The 19,039-nt window shown below is 40.5% G+C and overlaps 3 protein-coding genes across 8 annotated transcripts; 2 read left to right on the plus strand and 1 right to left on the minus strand.

Annotated features, from left to right (window-relative positions):
• Positions 1–13: 13 nt before the first annotated feature.
• Positions 14–3,746, plus strand: LOC113540392 (uncharacterized). Of its 2 annotated transcripts, XM_026936855.3 has the most exons (8): positions 14–371; positions 502–573; positions 657–827; positions 907–976; positions 1,062–1,090; positions 1,387–1,458; positions 1,604–1,680; positions 2,205–3,746. In XM_026936855.3, the coding sequence occupies exons 2-8, from the start codon at positions 523–525 to the stop codon at positions 3,244–3,246; spliced, it is 1,512 nt and encodes a 503-aa protein (XP_026792656.3). In that variant the 5' UTR covers positions 14–371; positions 502–522; the 3' UTR covers positions 3,247–3,746. The 2 variants fall into 2 exon arrangements, with proteins under 2 accessions (XP_026792656.3, XP_053089056.1); XM_053233081.1 differs by having other exon boundaries at positions 14–573.
• prpf4ba (pre-mRNA processing factor 4Ba) lies at positions 3,401–16,564 on the minus strand. 5 transcript variants are annotated; one of them, XR_008301572.1, is made up of 17 exons: positions 16,443–16,564; positions 14,614–15,816; positions 13,910–14,029; positions 13,620–13,769; positions 13,364–13,445; positions 10,707–10,905; positions 10,074–10,147; positions 9,047–9,137; positions 8,788–8,935; positions 8,299–8,436; positions 7,794–7,947; positions 7,587–7,701; positions 7,114–7,265; positions 6,859–6,945; positions 5,899–6,673; positions 5,664–5,785; positions 3,401–5,430 (listed from the first exon to the last, which is right to left on the minus strand). XR_008301572.1 is itself a non-coding variant. In XM_053233079.1 (15 exons), the coding sequence occupies exons 1-15, from the start codon at positions 16,478–16,480 to the stop codon at positions 6,470–6,472; spliced, it is 2,955 nt and encodes a 984-aa protein (XP_053089054.1). In that variant the 5' UTR covers positions 16,481–16,564; the 3' UTR covers positions 3,401–6,469. The 5 variants fall into 5 exon arrangements, 1 of the variants encoding a protein (XP_053089054.1); XR_008301571.1 differs by having other exon boundaries at positions 3,401–5,785; XR_008301570.1 differs by having other exon boundaries at positions 5,664–6,673.
• A 205-nt stretch (positions 16,565–16,769) lies between these two features.
• si:dkey-154p10.3 (uncharacterized) lies at positions 16,770–18,594 on the plus strand. The gene is made up of 4 exons (XM_053233082.1): positions 16,770–16,941; positions 17,333–17,820; positions 17,904–18,285; positions 18,410–18,594. Exons 2-4 carry the CDS (start codon positions 17,341–17,343, stop codon positions 18,484–18,486), a joined length of 939 nt encoding a protein of 312 aa, XP_053089057.1. The 5' UTR covers positions 16,770–16,941; positions 17,333–17,340; the 3' UTR covers positions 18,487–18,594.
• The last annotated feature ends 445 nt before the right edge of the window (positions 18,595–19,039 follow it).

Genomic DNA, 19,039 nt, shown 5'->3' on the forward strand with positions numbered 1-19,039 from the left:
TAATATGTCTTGTCGGGGGAAAAAAGGTGCACACTTTCATATTTAGTGATGAAAATAAGGACAGTATTCTGGATAAATTAAAGCAAAAGCACCATATCAGTTTAATGGAAACAAAAAACAAACAAAAACAGGAAGAAAAAAAAACGAAATGGGAACAGATGTACCGTATGCATTCTGATCTTATAATTCAGTTGGATATTATATATTAAAATAATAATAATAATAATAATAATAATAATAATAAAATCTGAAGGTGTGCAGAATTTTTTTTTTGTAGTTCCGGTCGGTTGCCATGGATACAGTTTTTACGGTGAACAACAGGAAGTATGAGAAGCCTCTCTGGGTGCCATTCACCAGTGTTTATGCAGAAGGTAGTTTAATATTTGGGGGAACGTCTCTCTCTCTCTCTCTCTCTCTCTCTCTCTCTGCAGGTTCAGTCGCTCTGCCTGACAGATATTATCTTGAGGTATGAGAAGTGACATATCGCTAATCTCTCTTTAGGAGCCATAAACACAAGAGGCCATGTTTGTCGGTTGCATAAGGACAATGGAAAGAAGAGGAAGGGGTTATCAGGTTTGGAGTGTCTTGATTCGTTGTTCCAAACATTCTAAAAAACATGAAGTTCCTTATTAAAACTTTCCCCTCTCTTTACGTAGTTAATTAGAACAGCGCCTCCTGTATATAGTGCAGCTCTGAGATGGGCGGGGCCTACCGACCATGACCGGAGAAAGTGGGCGGGGCTTGTTAGCGCAGAGCGAGGGAGATGGGCGGGGCCTGCTAACCCAGCGCGATACAATGGCTCCGCCCACTTCTCCACAACTAGTGACGTAAGAAGGCATTCAACAACCTGGTGAGCAGGTGCTCAGGAGTGTCTGGCTGATTGTGCTCCTCTCTTTCCTTTCTCAGAGTAAAAGACCAAGAACACATGACCAAGAGGACAGGACACTGATCCCCACCATTCCAGCACCATCTCAGGGTCAGGGCATTTAGTAATATCAATTTTCTTCATCTTTTTTTTTTTCTCTTTTCCTTTTTTAATTCATTTGAATGTTTCAGTACAGGTGTCTCTTTGCCAAGAATTACTGACAAGGTGGGTTCATTATTATTATTATTATTATTATTATTATTAAGTGAACTATGTTAATACTATTTGGACTCATTTCAATGTCTTGTGCACATGCAAAGCAATGCCTTTCAAAAGTAAAGTTGAAATATAATGTAACTGTGATATTGTATATTTGCTACATAGATTATTTCATCACCAGTGGATAGATGAAGCAGTTTTGCTCCAGAGTAGCCGTGTGTGTAGTAGTGCATATAAGTATGTACAACATTGTACATATAGACAAATACTTGCTAATGCACTATTATATTTTGTCCTCACAGGATTTCTTAATCACGTGCTTAACACGACAAATTGAGTATCTACACATATCTAAAGGATTGAGTGCACCAAAGGTATCAGGTACCAATACTTTTCTTTAAGGTGTTGTGAATTTTATATTATAACACGTGAAGAACCTCAGTTTGACAGCCTTTTCAGTTTGACTATCAAATGTAGGAAAGCATCTAATCATCTAAACTTGCATTAAACATTTCACAGAGAGCTTCATCAGCCAGGAGTGCCGATTTGTTGCACGAGCCAGCCATCTGCTGTGACTGGCCAGAATCCGCCAAAGTGTAAGTAGATACGGAGGTCTCTTTTCACCCACCAGAGACACTCCCAGCCTGATAACAGGCATCTCCATTATGGGCTCAAGTGCAGAGCGTTTTTGAAATATTAGGCTCGTTTTCTCCCACCAACATGCAGTGGTGGATGCCTCTTGACTTCCATTTGTCCAACTAACAGAGAGATCTTTATTCATGGGCTTTTACTTCCCTATCTCGCCTTCCATCTCAAAATGTAATTTTGATGCGTATTAAATAAATAAGTAAGGTACACCACTGATTCTGACAGGGCTTGGCATTGGGGCCAGCAGGCTTCAACAAAATCCTTCCTTAACCTGTAGTTGAACTGCATGTAGCTCTGCATTATCCTGCAACATTAGACCCCTTGCTTTCTGCACTACTGGGATCTGATGTCAAGTCTGATATGAGTTCCTGTCTGTTGAGGAGAAGTAGCTTCAGGGCAGAGATATTTTCTATTTTTTGGCTCTTGGAGGATTTTTCAATTAACTATTAACTACATTTATTATCTCTTATAGTCTGAGACATCATCGTAAAAACAAGCTAAGGATGCTGACACACAGGTGGAAGAGGCTTGGTATCCAGGATCCTGTCGGTGGTAACAGGAATGACTACACACCTGAGCAGAGCCATAGAAAGAACCAGCTTGCAATGGAAACAGACTCTTTACTGAAAATTACCCCCATAAAGGCCAGTCAAGCTGCAGCTCAGAGTGAAAATGGGGAAACAAATGGCTTACACTGTTTGAGTTTGAACATTTCTGGAGTTGGACTTTCAAAGGGGAAAGTAAGTGACAAACACTCGTCATTTAACATGTCAGGATCATCGGAGTGCCACACCGACAGCGACCTTTCAGATCAAGAGCAGGAAAGCACTGAAATGTCAAAGTGGGCAGCAGCCATGGAATTAGAGTTGAAGCCAGAGCCTTTTGACGAGGACCTGGACCTGGACTGTCTTTCCACAGAAACAGCATTTTACCCAGAGGTTCTTCCTGCTTCACTCAAAGTCCTGGACTCCACACAGAGTCTGTCCTCTGAGATACAGCAAAGTCTTTTTGTGTCTGATCCTTGCCTTGCTCCTGTAATAGCACGGCTGACAGAGTTAGAAAGGCTTCAGGCTGCTACTGTGCAGAAAGAACGAGCAAAACTAGCACGATCCCAACCAGCTACTGCTAATACACGAAACGGCAATCGTTTGAGAAAAAGTGACCTTCCAGGATGCAAGACAGGGATTTCAAGGGATGTGGAAAGCAACTCTGTTATGTGTAGTTTTACCAAACTCATGGTTTGTCCCAACTCTTCATGCAGATGCAGGCCTCATACTTGCCCTTCGACAAAATCAGGCCAAGGAAGCAGGAGCAAGTTACTACATTCTACCTTACCTAAACATCCTGACAATCTGTCAGGCAGATGCAAAAAAGCTGAAACTGTGCTCCCAGCTTTCTCTGTTAGTATGAAGGTCCCCCAAAAACCCACAGTGCCAAACAGGACCAAGAGTCCACACACACAGAGAGACTCAACTTCTGCCAAAAAGGCAACCGTTCCTAACAGGAAAACTTAATCCTGGTATTCATCAGTGTCGGATGTTTGTCATTTAGGTACTGCAGTCCTGTAAGGTTTTAATTATATCGGGACATAAGTATGTATATCTATGGTAAAAGGTATTTATTGCTCAAAATATAAGCACCAGAAAACATGAAAAAAGACCACAGGAGTATTACAACTTTTTTTTTCTTTATTTATTCATGGCTTATATTGTCATTATACAATGTGCATCTGTTGAATGAATATGAATGCAGTATTTGAACAGTTCATTTGAAAACTCCTGATGTCTGTGAATGAGTGAAGAGATGATGGGCTTCTTTAAAAAAGGATTTCAGCAAAAGGGTGTGTGACTAGTCAGGTTATCCTCCTTGTAGGGCTGTATAGTGATCAGAAGAGGAAGGAAATGTCGACTTACCCTAAAATAAAAACAAATTCAAGTTAGTGTTGAGGATCACGTGTAAAGACACGGCTCAGTGAAAAAGAAAAAAAAAAGAAAAAAAAAAAGAAGGGTATTACCTTTCAGTTCTTCAATTTGGCTATACCACCAATTTATTACAATGTTTCAGAAAACAATACAACTTCCTATAAATATAATTCAGCTGAAGTAAAACTATAAGAGACTCTGCAGGTGGCATAGGCTGGCTATTTGGAGGTAATTATTCCAATTTTATGATGTCCTTTAACCAAAAGCCTACACAGTTCACCTACACAGTTCAACGAAACCACCATTAGTTATTTCTTTACTAGTGCCAGCCAAGTAGTTGTGACACTTTGTAACATAAGTATACCCACAGAATAATGACTCAGGTTGTGTTTAATGGCTGAGAAATGACTCATTAAAACCAAATGACAGCTCATTTTGTTGAAGTGTTGAATAAAGAAAAACTAGTAAAGATCACTCTCTAAAGCAAAAACCTTTGGTCAGGTGTGAGTCCCTGTAAGAGTCTTCTCTAACGGACAGCACCTAAAATACAGAGAACAAATAAACCAGTATCTTTTTTTCCCCAGTGTGGTAACATTCATTCACCAACGTCACTACATTCCGAAGTGATGCATAAAATATCAGTGTTCACTTGTTAACTGACCTGTTTAAAGGTGAAATGTATTATAGCTTTCACTAAGATAACACAATAGGCATCACTATAAACTACATGAAAATGTTAATGATTCAAGCAATACCATTATTTGAATCTAGGAGTTTGAGTTGCATGAACATCTGGCAAAAAAGCTTACATCATCATTAGGGAAAACCGGTGAGATTATGTGTTGTGCAATCATCAGCTCCCTTGAATATTTACCATTAATACCCATTACAGAGGGACACATCCATATTATTTTGCTGATCCTCATTCATAATCCAGACGTTATCACTTATATAAAAAAAATTAAATTAGGGTTGTTTGAGACTTGGAATAATCCAAGCCCAAAACTAGAGTCCATGTTTACGCAGAACTTTAGCAGGGCTAGACGAATAGCAAAACATGTTTACTTACTATTTTCACACTACATCTCTCACAAGTTTCTACGCATTCACACTACATAGAAGAAAAGACTGTGGCAAATACCGAGTAGTGTGAAAGCGGCTGTATGGGTCTGAGAAAGCGCAAATTCAAGAGTAAAGCAAAAATTTCAACACCCTCCATCATTTCAGTTAGACTGGTCATTTCTGTCTATGCTATGTTGGAGCTACACATGCCTTTAGGAGTGACCTGGATAAGGGGTCTTGTGAAGGTCTTGTCTCTTTGAGAGCAGAGGCAGGCTGGAGGATGGTGCACAGAGAAGAGCCTCCTTTGGCTGGAGAATATAATCTCTCTCTCTCAGCAACCACAAGGGAACAGTGGGAGAAACATCATAAACAGCAGTTAGTGTCAGTGAAACTTAAGAAATTTAAAGTGTATGGTATCTTAAACCATAATTACCTGCCACTGGGTGCACACAAGACAGACCAGGAGGTCTATGACCATATTTTTTCTTACTTTTTCTCCACATCAAACATTTTTATTTTAGACTGTTTTATGATAACATACAATTATAAATTTACAATTATGCAAACTATTTTTTAACATGCAGGCGAGGTATGGATAATATACAAGGTGAATGAGCTAGTTCTGTGTCTTAATTAGAACAATAAAGCAATATGAAGTAAAGAATCAATTACCGCTCAAAACAAGCAGATTCATAGAGCAGATGAGGAATATCCCTGTATCAAAAGACAACACGATCACGTCAGAACAAAGGAACACTGGCAGAAGTACACAACAAAGTGCACAGCATTTCAGAACACATGCACCCCTTGTGAGAACATTAGGTAGAACAAATGCATATCAACTGAGAGTCACAGACATTGCTTTTGAACAATACATTACTGTCAGAGGCAGTACACTGAAGGTGCCTGTTCAATTCAAATATTTCAGACTGCCCCTTTTCCCTTACCCTTAACAGCAATAGTGACTGTCTTGGAATTCCTTTCCCGACTTGTTTATGCAAGAACTTTGCTTTTTAGGAATTAACTTTGGCTCTGTTGAAGGATGATGGGTTTAGACCATTCCTCGTCTCTACATGCAAAAGATGCCAGAAAATCAGTATACTGATTTTTTTTAATGGACATTCAGCCAAAATGTACAATAGAGGCACCGTACACTGGCAAATTTTGGCCGGCCGAGCTTACCTTCAGTGTACTGTTAGAGGAACACAACCTGCCTTTACAGAGGAGGCCTTCCCTGCAGACAGGCTCAGGTAGGGCTCAAGAGCTCCGATTTCAGCAGACGCACACCTACAGGCCCGTGCACCAGTGGGCGCTGTCGCTCTAGCACCTGAGGGAGATGCGGATATAGACTGCATTTATCCTGAACTCACATTATCACATACAGTGTTAGGGGAGGCTCAGACTATTGGAACACCAGCACACATACAGTAATTTTTGCTGCTTTCAGATTGTATCAATTATAGCAAGAATAAAAAAAAAAAAGAAAATAAGTTTTAAGCTAGTGTTTGTGGGGTGGGGTGGGGTGGGGCACATCTTTATCAGGGCATCATACATTTCAAAATGAAAGCAAGATAATGTGTGTTCAGAAAGCCAAAGGAAAAAAGAAAAAAAAAAATTTTTTTTTTAAACTTTACTTAGACATTAAAATGTCTCTTCATCTATTCAGTCATGCCTGCACATACAAGACCGTCACTTTGTTGGCAGACTTTTGAAAGATTCGTGCTGTGTATCCCCAGAAGTGTGGGTCCGACAGTCACATCCTCTCCTGGATGTAGGGATGCTGCAGGGCCTGGTTGATGCTGATCCGCTTGGCTGGGTCGAGCACCAGAATCTGATCCAGAAGGTCTTTCAGCTGAACCACTTTCTTTCGCTGGTCCTCTGGGAGTCTCTGACGACCAACCATGTCGTTCAGTAGGTCCTTAGTGGGGTTGATGCTGCTCATCACGGTCACTTTCTCCTGGAGAGCAGGAAAAGAAAAAAAAAAACACAAAGGAAGGCAAAAAAGAGAGAAGAACATAAAAACATGAAAGAGAATTAGTAGGACAAAGAGAAACACTGAGAAACAGCAAGTGGAACATGAGTCTGTAAGTGTTTTACAGTTCATCACAACAGAACAAATAAGTGGAAATAAATGATGCTTACCCGTTCAGTAACTTTATCTACCTCTGTATACAAGAAGTTCAAGTTTTGATCAAAGTGTTGGTCCTTGAACAAGCCTTTCCTGATCATCTGTGAACATTTTAACAATATTTAGTCTGTTCTGATATTGTTCCAATATTAATCAACTGGTGAATTAGTCTTTTATTTGTAAACACAGCGATAAAACATTTAACATGATAGAACCTAATAGGCTTGTAATGCAATATTTGTATTTAAATCAAATATCCAACACATTACCTTGTTGGGCATTTTCCCTTTAAGGTCCATAGCAAGTTTCAGCATGTGGTTGTTGGTCTTCCCAGGGAAGAGGATCTTCCCTGTGTACAGCTCGTACAGCGTGCAACCCACAGACCACATGTCAATTCCATAATCATATGGCTTTCCAATGACTGCAAGAGAAAATGAGTAGTAACTTTAAATCCAGATAAACCACCAGAACCATAAAAAAAAAAGTAAAAACAGTTTAAGATTTCTACACTTAATGATGCTACATGAAATATGGGGATACATTTCCACTGAGAGACTTTAAGTGACTTTAACTGAATTTAAGACTATGCAAGATGCACATGCAATCTATTATTCATACTGAAACCTACTTGATGGATAACCTATATCTAGTATTGTGCTTCTTCATGCAAAATGCAACTATATTTTTAACACAACATGCCATTACTGCCTACACAGTGCACAAGCCACAGGGACAGACTCACTGATCTCAGGTGCTCTGTAGAACCGGCTGACCAAGTAGGGCGTGATGTCATTCTCAGCAATGTGGGATGCGGAGCCAAAGTCACAGAGCTTCAGTATGGTCTTAGACTCATTCACCTGGTATAAGAGAATGCAATTAAGAAATGTAATGATACCAAACACAGAGACTTTGTGTTGTGTTGCATTGTAACACTGTTCATGAACTTCACCAGGATGTTGTCGGGTTTGATGTCAGCATGAAGGATGTTGCAGCGCTTGAGGAGTTTGAGGGCTAGAAAGAGCTGCTGGCTGTAGGAGCGCACTGCCTTGATGTGGAGCCCCACATCTTTGCCATACTTCTTCAAGACCTCCCGCAGGTTCATACTGGAACCAGATCATATGTTTATGCAACGTTTATTCACTACTGAAAAAAGTCAACACTTCTCCAATTTTCTTAAGGGCTTAACTGTTCTGTCAGACGAAGAATTACTGCCTACCATGTATTTTGTCATAAACTATATGCCTTAAGCTATATGTTTGTGGACTCTGGGAAGATTAGCTGCTGCCAATATGTTATGCCAGGTTATGACGATGGTTAAACAAACAAACAAAACAATACAACTGGTGATGCTGATCTAATTTTCCAGAAGAATAAGGTCACTCTGAAAAATTTAACATCGAAGGTAACACGCATAGCTCAAATGAAAAAGACTTTAGAAAGGAGAAAAACTTCACCTGAGTGGCTCGAACACCAAACACAGGTGCTGCTTGTGATAGAAGTGCCTGAACAGACGCACACAGTGGAATTTATCATCAGGGTCTGCATCATTCAGCTTCTTCAGGAACTCCAGCTCTTTAAGGCCTGTCTTCTGCCTACAAGGACACAAATTTTTTTTAAAGCATTCATATATTTGACGGTTTGAAGCATGATTTAACCATCATGCTTCACTTTTGCTGAGAAGTATGGCAAAACCATAAAAATCGCAACACGTGAAGACATTTTCATCATATAGTCCATTGTAGACAAAGTACAAATAGATATTTTTCAGCTACTTGTTACGCTAAGCAACACCGCAGCTTGTCAGCATTATAAAAGTATATTGCGATTTAATGTCATATTTCACAACCCTAGGTGATCGTGATATTTAATATATGCCAAGAGAAGGAAAAATACTAAGACCATAAATATGTATTTAAGCAATTTACAACTATGCGTTTTCTTACATGAGCTCATTGTTGCGTATGATTTTCACAGCAACTTCTTGACCAGCTCGGGCCAGATCCCTTGCACGGATAACATTACTGAACACACCCTGCCCAGTGTAGCCATAAACGTCATATCGTTTGTCCAACATCTCTCCGATGTTCACCCCTGAACACAAGAGGAAAATCAAAGACATGATTATTCATCAGAGTGGTAGCACTACTGCTCTGTAAAACAGGTAGGCAACTAAGACTCAAGCATACTTTAAATGTCACTTACGATAATAGCCCTCAGCATCTGTCCAGTTGTCCTTGAGACTGGGGTTCTCCTTAAAGTCCTTCCCAATGCCTGCTGCACGCAACCTTGCACTCTAAAAAGACAATTGGCAAAAATATTAAGATTGGACTACTGATCGGAAGGTCATGAGTTCAATCCCCAGCACCGCCAAGCTGCCACTGCTGGGCCTTGAGCAAGGCCCTTAACTCTCAACTGCTCAGTTGTATAAATGAGATAATTGTAAGCTGCTCTGGATAAGAGCGTTTGCCAAATGCCATAAATGTAAATGTACGTGTGCTGACAGGTCGGAAACTGCAGACTGCAGTGCTTTTTGTCACACTGGTATCTCATGGGAAAATGTGAATATCTCATTTGGAAAAGTTTCATACAATCTGGAATACCTGTTTAGAATAAAAGTGTTGCTGTGACTGTTTTTCTAATGCCATTTTTTCTGAACTGGCATGTCATGATTTTAAAATATATAGTATGTTAAGCAATACAAAGTAGATTTCAATTACCTTTCTGATTCGATAGTGGTTTGTGAAGAAACACAGTACAATATTACTTAATGTTCGGAGCTATAATAAAATGCTTCAGGATACTGACTATCAGAGAGTATTAGATCTGCAGCTGCACAATATATTTACAAATTAATCATGATCACAGCAGTGGCCCTCCTCAAACAGTACAACAGGTTTGTATATTATTTTAAAAACTGAATGGTCATCCAATTCTGTGCGTCACTGAAACATCCAGTGCTCCCCCATGTGTTTTGTTATGCTGCAAATCATATCACAATAGCAAAAGAATCTCACTATGACACTTTGTTCCTGCAGTCATACTGAGGAGGCAGCACAGAGGAGTTCAGCTTACCTACACAGCAAAAAGCCAATAAGGGAGAGACAAGATCTTGTGCAGGACTATGCAATTCTACCTGTGCAGCTCTCCTTACACAGACAACTTTATTTAAGCGCTCAAGCATACAAAGCCTCGAACTCATGCAACGCAAAACCATTTCCTGGCTACTTACGTCAAAGTATGCAGCAAACATGTCATCTGACTCCGTGAACATGTCAGGAGCTGATTGCTTCTTTGAATTACCTCCTGGGGAAAAAAACAAAAACAAAAAACAATATGAATTTCAAGTTCAACTAAGAAAAAGATCCAACAAGAGAAATTCTTTAATAATCACTCATTTGAAGTAACACAGAAATGTCTTTATGCTGTAACAACATAGCTTAGTGACTGTTGTGTGTTATCACGGTGCCTTTAAAGGTTATTTGTGATCAACATTCATGGAAAATAGGCTAGCTGACAGGTTATTATTGTTTTTATACTGGGACACCTTGAACATCAGGCCTGCTCCTTTTGGGACATAAACATGACATCAGTTACAAAAGCTGATTTGGGCTAGTCCATTATTTACACTTCAGCTTTGTTTGGGTGTCATTAAACTAAAGTGATATTAATTAATGACAGATTTCTGCAGAAGGAAATTATTTACAGAATACAGAGCACTTTGACTTCAGTAACTTTATCCTGGTCAGGGAAAGTTTTTTTTTTTAAGCTGGCAAGGAACCATGGCATAATCAAGGAAGCAATACGTATCTCTTCCTTCAAGTGTGTTATTTTCTGATATTTACTACTACATAATAACATGTACCATCTTTTTCCTGGGTGAGCAGATTGTGTTTTGCCTTAATGTTGGCCTCGAAGGTGTCCAGGTTCTCTTGCTCGTAAGCCTTTACATCAGCTGCAACTCGCTCTAGAACATCATCCGGAGAGGGCGAGCGGCTGTGGGAGCTACTCTGAGGACTGCCAGGCTCTGACTTACTGTTGTCCTCGTTTGATCCCTTATATTTCTGTACAGGACACAAACATGGACAGAGAGTTTAAAGTACTGAATAGAACAGTTTTACTGCAGATGAATGCAACTCAGAATACTGGCAAATCAATCAGATTTTAGAGCTTGGCTACAGTAGGTCTGGACTGCTTTGTTTGGAGACCAAATCCTAAAACTCATGATCTCTGAATGCTGAACAACAGATGGGCTTTTAGAATGCAAAACAACATGCAACATGTACATTAAAGTTACTTTGCACTCCTCAGCACCATTTTTTTAATCATACAGTGCATTCAGAAAGTGTTCAGACCCCCAGTTATTGCATACTTTATGGTGTTATAGATTTAATTTAAAATGGATCAAACAGACTTTTTTAGTCATCAGTCTAGGGCTGCACAATACTGGAAAAAACTGACATTGCGATATTTTGTTTTTCTGATATGTATATTGCAATATGAAAAAAATATAGGAATTTTCTTTAGATGACTTGGATAGCTCTAACTGGAAAGAATTAATCACTCTAGAATTATTTTGTAGGGAACTGCATATGCACAGAAAATAAAAATAACTAAAAAAAAAAAAAAAAAAAAAAAAAAAAAAAAAAAACCCAAACCCCAAGTCCGTTGTAGCTGCATAATATTCCCCTTGTGACAGCTCTGTTCCAACTTGTGCCTTGCATTTTTTGTATAGCTCTGGGATGGCAACTTGAGAAAAATAGTTGCATGATGATATTACATACTGCTTGGCAAGAGACCCGATCATGTTTTTAAAACCCTCTTTGGTAACTGTGGTACCATGTTTTTCGCAAGGTGAGATGTTATCACATCAGTGATTTCTCACTGCTGATTGAAACCATTCTCATATGGTGTAACACTGGCATAGGCATCCGGAATATGTTATTGCTTCGGATGGCATTTAGATCTGGCTTTGCACTCATCATACAGAGCTTTGTGGTTCCAATTTAAATGATCAGACAAATTAGTCATGTTGCCTCGTGTTGTGGCAACAATTGCGAGGCATTCTCAACAAAGTACCTGTTTTTGGTCAACATCATCGTTTCTGTAGCTGAAATATTAATATAGTTGAAATCTTCCTTTTCGGGACCTTTGGCAGCAATTTCAGCTTTGAGTCTACTTGGGTAAGCCTCTACAAGAGTTGCGCACCTGGATCTGGGCAGTTTCTCCCATTCTTCCTGACAAATCATGCCAGGAGGAATTCTCTGGGGTTTAAGTATGGGCTTTGGCTGAGCCACCCAAGGATATTCAAAGACTTGTCCTGAAGCCACTCTTTAAGGAGCTCTCTGTATTTGGCTGCATTCATGCTTCCCTCAAGTCTCCCCATCTCTGCAACTGAGAAGCACCATCATAGCACAATGCTGCCTCTACCATGTTTCACCATAGGGATTGTATTACCATTTGATGAGCAGTAATTGGTTTTTGCTGGATGCAGCACTTGGAGTTCAGCCCAAAGAGTTACTTTTTTGTCTCATCAGACCTCATGCTCTCTCATGCACTACTTTTAAGTGATGGCCTTATGCCTTTTACTTAGGAGTGGTTTCCATCTAGCCACTCAGCCAATGGAAGATTTCTGAGATGGTTGGTTCTCCTAGTTCTGCAGAGAACTTCTGAGGCCCAGTTAGAGTGGCCATTCAGTTCTTGGTCAACTCCCTGACCAAAGCCCTTTCAGACCAGTTTCTGAGTTTGCTCAGATGACCAGCTCTAGGAAGAGTCCTGGTGGTTCCAAACTTCTTCCATTTCACAATGATGGAGCTCAATGTGCTCCTGAGAATATTCAGTTTATAAATGGTTTTATACTCTTCCCCTGATCTATGTCTCGACACAATTTCATCATGGATGTCTACGAAAAGTTCCTTGGACTTCACGACTTGCTCATGTCTGAGAAGCACTGTGAATTTTACACCTTATACACACAGATATGTGCCTTTCTAAATCACGTCCAATCAGTTGAAATTACCACTTATAGACTCCAGTCAAGTTCTAGAGACATCTCAAGATAATTAAACCAAACAGAGTGCAGCTAAGCTCAATTTTAACACATTTGCTTCATCATTATGGATTATTGTGTGTTGATTAATGAAAAATTAATGAAATCCATTTTAAATAAACACAAAGTGTGCAAAATGTGAAGGGGCCAGAATACTTTCTGAACTCACTGTATGTTGATTTTTTAAATCAAACATACATATGATACATTCCACTTTTACTTATTTACAACACAGTGTATGCATACAAACAGTTGTGATAGTGTAAGGTTACATATGAAAATTAAATAGCATGAACTACCCACATACCCACATACTGATAGACATGGAATGCTACAAGGATTATGGCAGTTCATTAGTTCAGAAAATGGAGGTCACTTCCCTTTTTCTATTTTAAGACCTACAATGTAGATCTCTGCAAAAATACCAAAAACAACAGATATAGGGCCAGTTATATGGCTGGCACAAATCTGACCTGCACAATTGCCAAGCGCTGGAGTCTCCTCTGCTCTATCAGTGCTTCCTCATCCTCTTCATCCACATCATAATCCTCCAAACTACATGAAGACATAATCCATAATCATAATTATATTATTATTCTCTAGAAATTTAGACTCCTTTGTCCAAAGTAACCAGAACAGTAATATTATTAAATGATAATCCAAAATGTGTAAATGCTGACATGCCTAAAATCACTAAACAGACAAAGCAGACATCTCTTGTGCACTTACACTTCTTCATCTGATTCATCCTGCTCGGCTTTCATGCCTTCAGACAGACTGCCCTTAAACTTATCATCCTTCTCTCTGCTTCTCCTCTTCCTTTCCTGAGATCCTGAGCGTGCCTGCTGCCTGTGGCCCAGCCTGGCCCGTTCCACAGACCTAAAGCAACACCAGCGCAAACAAAAAAGTAACTCCAGGGTTAAACTGTTAAGAGACAACCCCAGGGGAACTCTGTTATAGGTCCCTGGGTGAAAAAAATTATTATGCTACAGTTAAAGGGTGAGACAGCTGGCACACACCTTCGTCTGGGAAGAGGAGATCTGCTGGTGCGTCTCCTGGGGGAGCGGCTCGGCCTCCCTCTGGAGCTGAGAGAGGGACTCGGCCCGCTGCAACTGGCTGCATCATCACGGGATCGCATCCTGTAGGGACGAACAGACTCATGAGGGAAGGACAATATAAAATAAAGAAAAATGTCAAAATGCCTAGCCACAATTATAGCATTACAGCCCCCTTGTGTCCATGCAGCATAAATGAGACATTTGAGTGATTCAAATAGACCTTTCAGCAGGATCATAAGAGCATAATCTATTTTTTGCAATGCTTCCATACAGGTTTGTGGCCCAGCACCTCTTTATTGTTCACTATAAAAGTTTCTTGTACTTTTCTTCCTTGTGTTTCTTTGCTGTCTGTTTGAGGTCAAATGAACAATTCTAAATTCTTCATATGTGGTACCTTAAATTGAAAATTGGGTCTTTCAATAGTCATTTTCAGATTGCTTTTTAATATAATTGTGCATACCATGATATATCATTACTGTTTAATATGTTTTAATATATCAGAACGCTAACAGTTGGTACTAAAATTCCTCCAGCATTTGTATAAAAGGTACAACTAATGGAATATGACAGAGCATTATAAGAACAAGAATACACGTCTATTTTAAAGGGAAGAACAACTTAGTAATAATAAATATAAATAAAAAGAACGTCTGTTTGATTCAAACCTGACTGGTGAGAGTCTCTGACGGTCGGATTCTCGCCATCTTCTATCAGTGGAGCGAGATCGTTCTCTTCTGGCTGGAGATCTGTTACGGGTGGCGGAGCGGCAGTTGGAAGGCTGTTGAGGAGAATGGCGTTCCCTGCTCCTGCGAGAAGCTCTATCCCGTATTGGACTATGGATGTGCCTTCTGTGGGGAGATCTGTTCTCCTTGCCTGAAGAGACCTCCTTACAAGGAGACTTGACTGATGTCTTGTCCCTGTCCCGCTTGCGTTCAGGCTCAGGTAATCTGCTATGTCTTTCTTTTGATCTGGAGCGTCTTGCCTTCTCTGGTGATTTGGAATGGTCGGTACTTCTAGTCCCAGGTTGACGAAATGAAGATGAAGGGTCTCTTTTACTTCCCTGTTCTGTCTCTGCAGAAACTGAATGGGGATCCTTGTGCGTATTATTCTGTTTCTTGGATATCGCAGGAGATCTGGACCTTGGACGTCCATCTTTGGGCTGCTGAATGTTATAGGATGGTCTCTTCTCTAAAGTCGGGCATGGACCTTGAGTTCTGTCCTTGTCATCTGTATCTGACTCAGTTCTACTCTTTCTTCTATCTGATTTATGTTGGTTGATTGTCTTTTCTTCAGACCTGCTTCTGCTACGCCGCCAAGGATCCTGTCTCTCATCGTCCATGGAGCTGTGCTGACTCTGTTCTGCATCTTTAGCAACCGATTGGCTTTCTTGTCCCCCAGCCATACAAAGCGGCTCTAGATTCTCCCTCTGCTCATCCCCATTACATATCCGCTCCTGCACCTCCGTGTCCTCATCTGAGCCCGAGTTATATCCCTGCAGTATCAGGCCCATTCCTGAGTGCACCCTTCCCTCCATCAGCTCATTATCGAGCTCTGCTTGGATCAGGGCCCTTTGCTTTTCTAAATCCTCCAGGGCTGCCAGGTCATCCAATCTGGACCTCTTCAGTGACACTATTTCATCTGTGTCCTCGATGTTCCCGTCATCCATCCTGGAGGAATCTCGGTGTCTGCGCTTTTTATGCTTGTGTCTGTGCTTGTGTCTGTGTTCCTTTTCCTCCAGTGATGAATATTTGTGTTTTCTGTGCTTGCTGTGATGTTTGTGTTTCTTTCGCCTGTGTTTCTCCATGCTGTCACTGTCCTTACAAGTCCCGAGTCTATTCTCTTCTTCTTCACTTGATGCATTGCCACTTCTGTCAGAGATGATAAAAAAAACCATAAAGGAGTGTATAAACTTAACATTTCATAATATTCAACACACACAAAAGAACTAAAAAATTTACTGCAATGAATAATGTTGAAGCTACTATTAGATGAAATTAAGCGCGTCTATTATTTTACACAGAAAATATATTAAACTATTGCTTATTTTAATCTTTTAATAAGTATTCCATTATGTACCAGCTAGCTAGCTAACACTGGACCAATGTTTTGATGGTACTGTTGACAAGCCTATTGAACATTATGTTTAGCTAATATCGTGCTATTAAACATATTACATTAAACAACACAAACAGTCGAACTAGTTTTAAATCATTTTGCACTGGGAAGCTTATTTAAAAAAAAAAAAAAAAAAAGAAGAAGAAAAGGAAGAAGGAAAACAGTTGTGTTTGCTATCGCGCTAGCAATCTGAGCTAAACTAGCTGCTTAGCTTAGCAGTTAGCTAGCCAGAGTGCCTGACTTTCCCTCACATTCACACGACAACTGAAACCAAGAGCTAAATATAGCCAAACAATAATAAATTAACTCTTTCTTTGATAAATATGTCACACATATGTTTCACATAATAAAGGTTAAAATTAAACAAAAAAGCTCTTACGCGAAATGGTTTACAGCGTCGTTAATCATGGTTTCCATCTTTAGCAGTAGCAACTTAGGCTAAACGAAACTAGAGCAGGTTCATTGCGCGCATGCGCAGTAGGTGAGGAAACGGCAAACATAGGAACCGTCTAAAAAATACGAAACCATTCCGAATAGCCAGCATAGTTTCTAATAGTAAGATTTCAATATTTATACAAGAGAAGGGAACTTAATTTACATTGAAGTGAAGTGTGGACATTTTGGGAGTTTTACTATGCCAAAAGTCTGGTCAAGATGAAAAGGTTTCTTTTTTTTTTACGTTTAATCTTTCTCTGGTCACTTTGCGTTGACCCCTAAACAACAGCTATGCTAGCTGGCCAGCTAGTCACATTTCCACCGTTAAATTTCATTCTGTCTTGTAGTGTCATAAATCAGCACAGACCAGCGTTTCTGTTATGATCAGTCGCATTAAGGCCAAAGAAACAATTTGAGAACAAAGAACTGAGGTTAGGAAACAGGTGAGGTGAAGTGAAGTTAATGAAAGCTACTTAGAGTCAGTATGTGGATAGTGTGAGATAAATGTGTAGTGTAAACTGCCCCACGTGTAAATACAGAGGATTGTGGGTTTTTTACAACCACGTAAACAAACACGGGACCTTATAATACTGTCACTGTACATGCAGGAACAGCAATAGAATATTTCAGTTTATCTTAAACCTGAAAGTGTTAACAGGCATTTTTATTTATGTGTTATGAAGGGATATGTCCATAACATGTGGGGTTAGAGATGTGTACCATGTTGAACAGTATAGGAATTATTATATACCCTTAATCTCTGTGCTCTAGCCATCTTTCTTCCTTTTATGTCTTGTCAATATGTGTGTGTGTGTGTTCCCTTTATATCACTAGGTCATAGTATGGCTGGGATTAAAGATGCATATCAGCTCATAGACCCTGTAACGCTGAGACTCGGAGAAGAGAGTGTCGCATCCCACCTTTACTGCAGCTCCGTCAAGGGCATTGAAGCTCGTTTGTCCACTTTGGTAGAGGCCTTCTTGGTTGAGGTGTTCCGCTGCCGAGTGTGCCAATTCACCAGCAGTCTGAAGACTAGGATCTGCAGTCACGTCACCGAGAGCCATTCTTCAACATCATCGTCACCATGTCGCCACCTCTCCTGCCTGGAGAAGGAGGATGAGGGGAGTTTGACTGAGCTCGACCAGAACGCCTCTCCTTATGATCTCCATTCTGGCTCCAAAAATGGCGAGGACCACATGGACATGGACCGAATGTTCCTGCTCCCAATGTATGGCATGCTGCAGAACATCAGCCCACCGCCATGCGATATCAGTTTGAGCGCCAACTCTGACAGCAACCTTCATGTGGCCCAGACGTGCGAGGTGAGTTATAAGTCAGAGTTTATTGCAGCAGCTCAATAACCAGGATATGTTTTAATGTGATGCGCTTGGTACATTTTGTCAAGGTGAGCACTTTGTTTGACGAAGACAGACACAGCGAAGAAGAGAACGTCTTCCAGCTGGAGGATTCCAGCCATGCACTCCAAGGGCCCCTTTCTGCTGAAATCACCTGTGCTGAGGATGAAGAAATGGCGCAGTCTGCTCATTTAATGACCCTTGGCTTGTGCAGAATCTCTAGTGCCAAATGTCCCTCTCAGCCTGCCGCCTTGTCTGTGCCTCCAGGTGGACAGGATGTCTCAGAGACTTCCCTGGAAGACAAACAACCCCTTCTTACCACATCTGAAATACAAAAGCAGGCTGAAGAGGAAATGGGGCTTTCCTGTGTTTTCTGTCAGGCAGTCTTGGCTAACCATAGCCTGCTAGAGGTGCACCTGAAGTGCCACGACGGTGAGCAGGGCTTCAAATGCCCACTCTGTGGCCGAGCGGCAGCAGACTGGGCCGATATGGAGTGCCACTGGAGGAGCCATGCAAGAAGGAGGTCTAAACACCACAAGTGTTCTTTTTGTCCCAGGACGTTCAGGAGAGCAGATTTGTGTGAAGCTCACCAGAAGAGGCATAACCGAGCTCGGACTAAGCCTGCTTCTCTGACGCAGTGCTCCCTGTGCTTCGAGTGGTGCCGCCCGGGGCAGGAGTGGGAGATGCACCAGCGCTGCCACTTTCAGGGAGGGTTTAAGTGCTTTTACTGCAATTTCACAGGTAAGCCAAGATAACTTAAGTTCATTTGTTACATTCTAGTATTACCTGTTCAGGGCCAGGGTGGTTTACATTATGAGAATTAGACATACAGTAAGTACAATGGATATAAAAAATCTACACACCCCTGTTAAAATGGCAGGTTTTTGTGAAGTAAAAAAAATGAAACTAAAATAAATCATGTCAGAAAAACATGCAGAAACTTTTTAGGGAAAATATGAAAAATTTACAATAACCTAGTTGCATAAGTGTGTACACCCCTAAACAAATACTTTGTTGAAGCACCTTTTGATTTTATTACACCACTCAGTCTTTTTGAGTAAGAGTCTATCAGCGTGGCACATCTTGACTTGTTAATATTTTCCCACTCTTTCTTCCAAAACATTCTAGAGCCGTCAAATTGTGAGAGCATCTCCTGTGCTCAGCCCGCTTCAGGTCACCCCATAGA

Source organism: Pangasianodon hypophthalmus, chromosome 4, assembly GCF_027358585.1.
Source record: "Pangasianodon hypophthalmus isolate fPanHyp1 chromosome 4, fPanHyp1.pri, whole genome shotgun sequence".
Classification (NCBI taxonomy): domain Eukaryota; kingdom Metazoa; phylum Chordata; class Actinopteri; order Siluriformes; family Pangasiidae; genus Pangasianodon; species Pangasianodon hypophthalmus.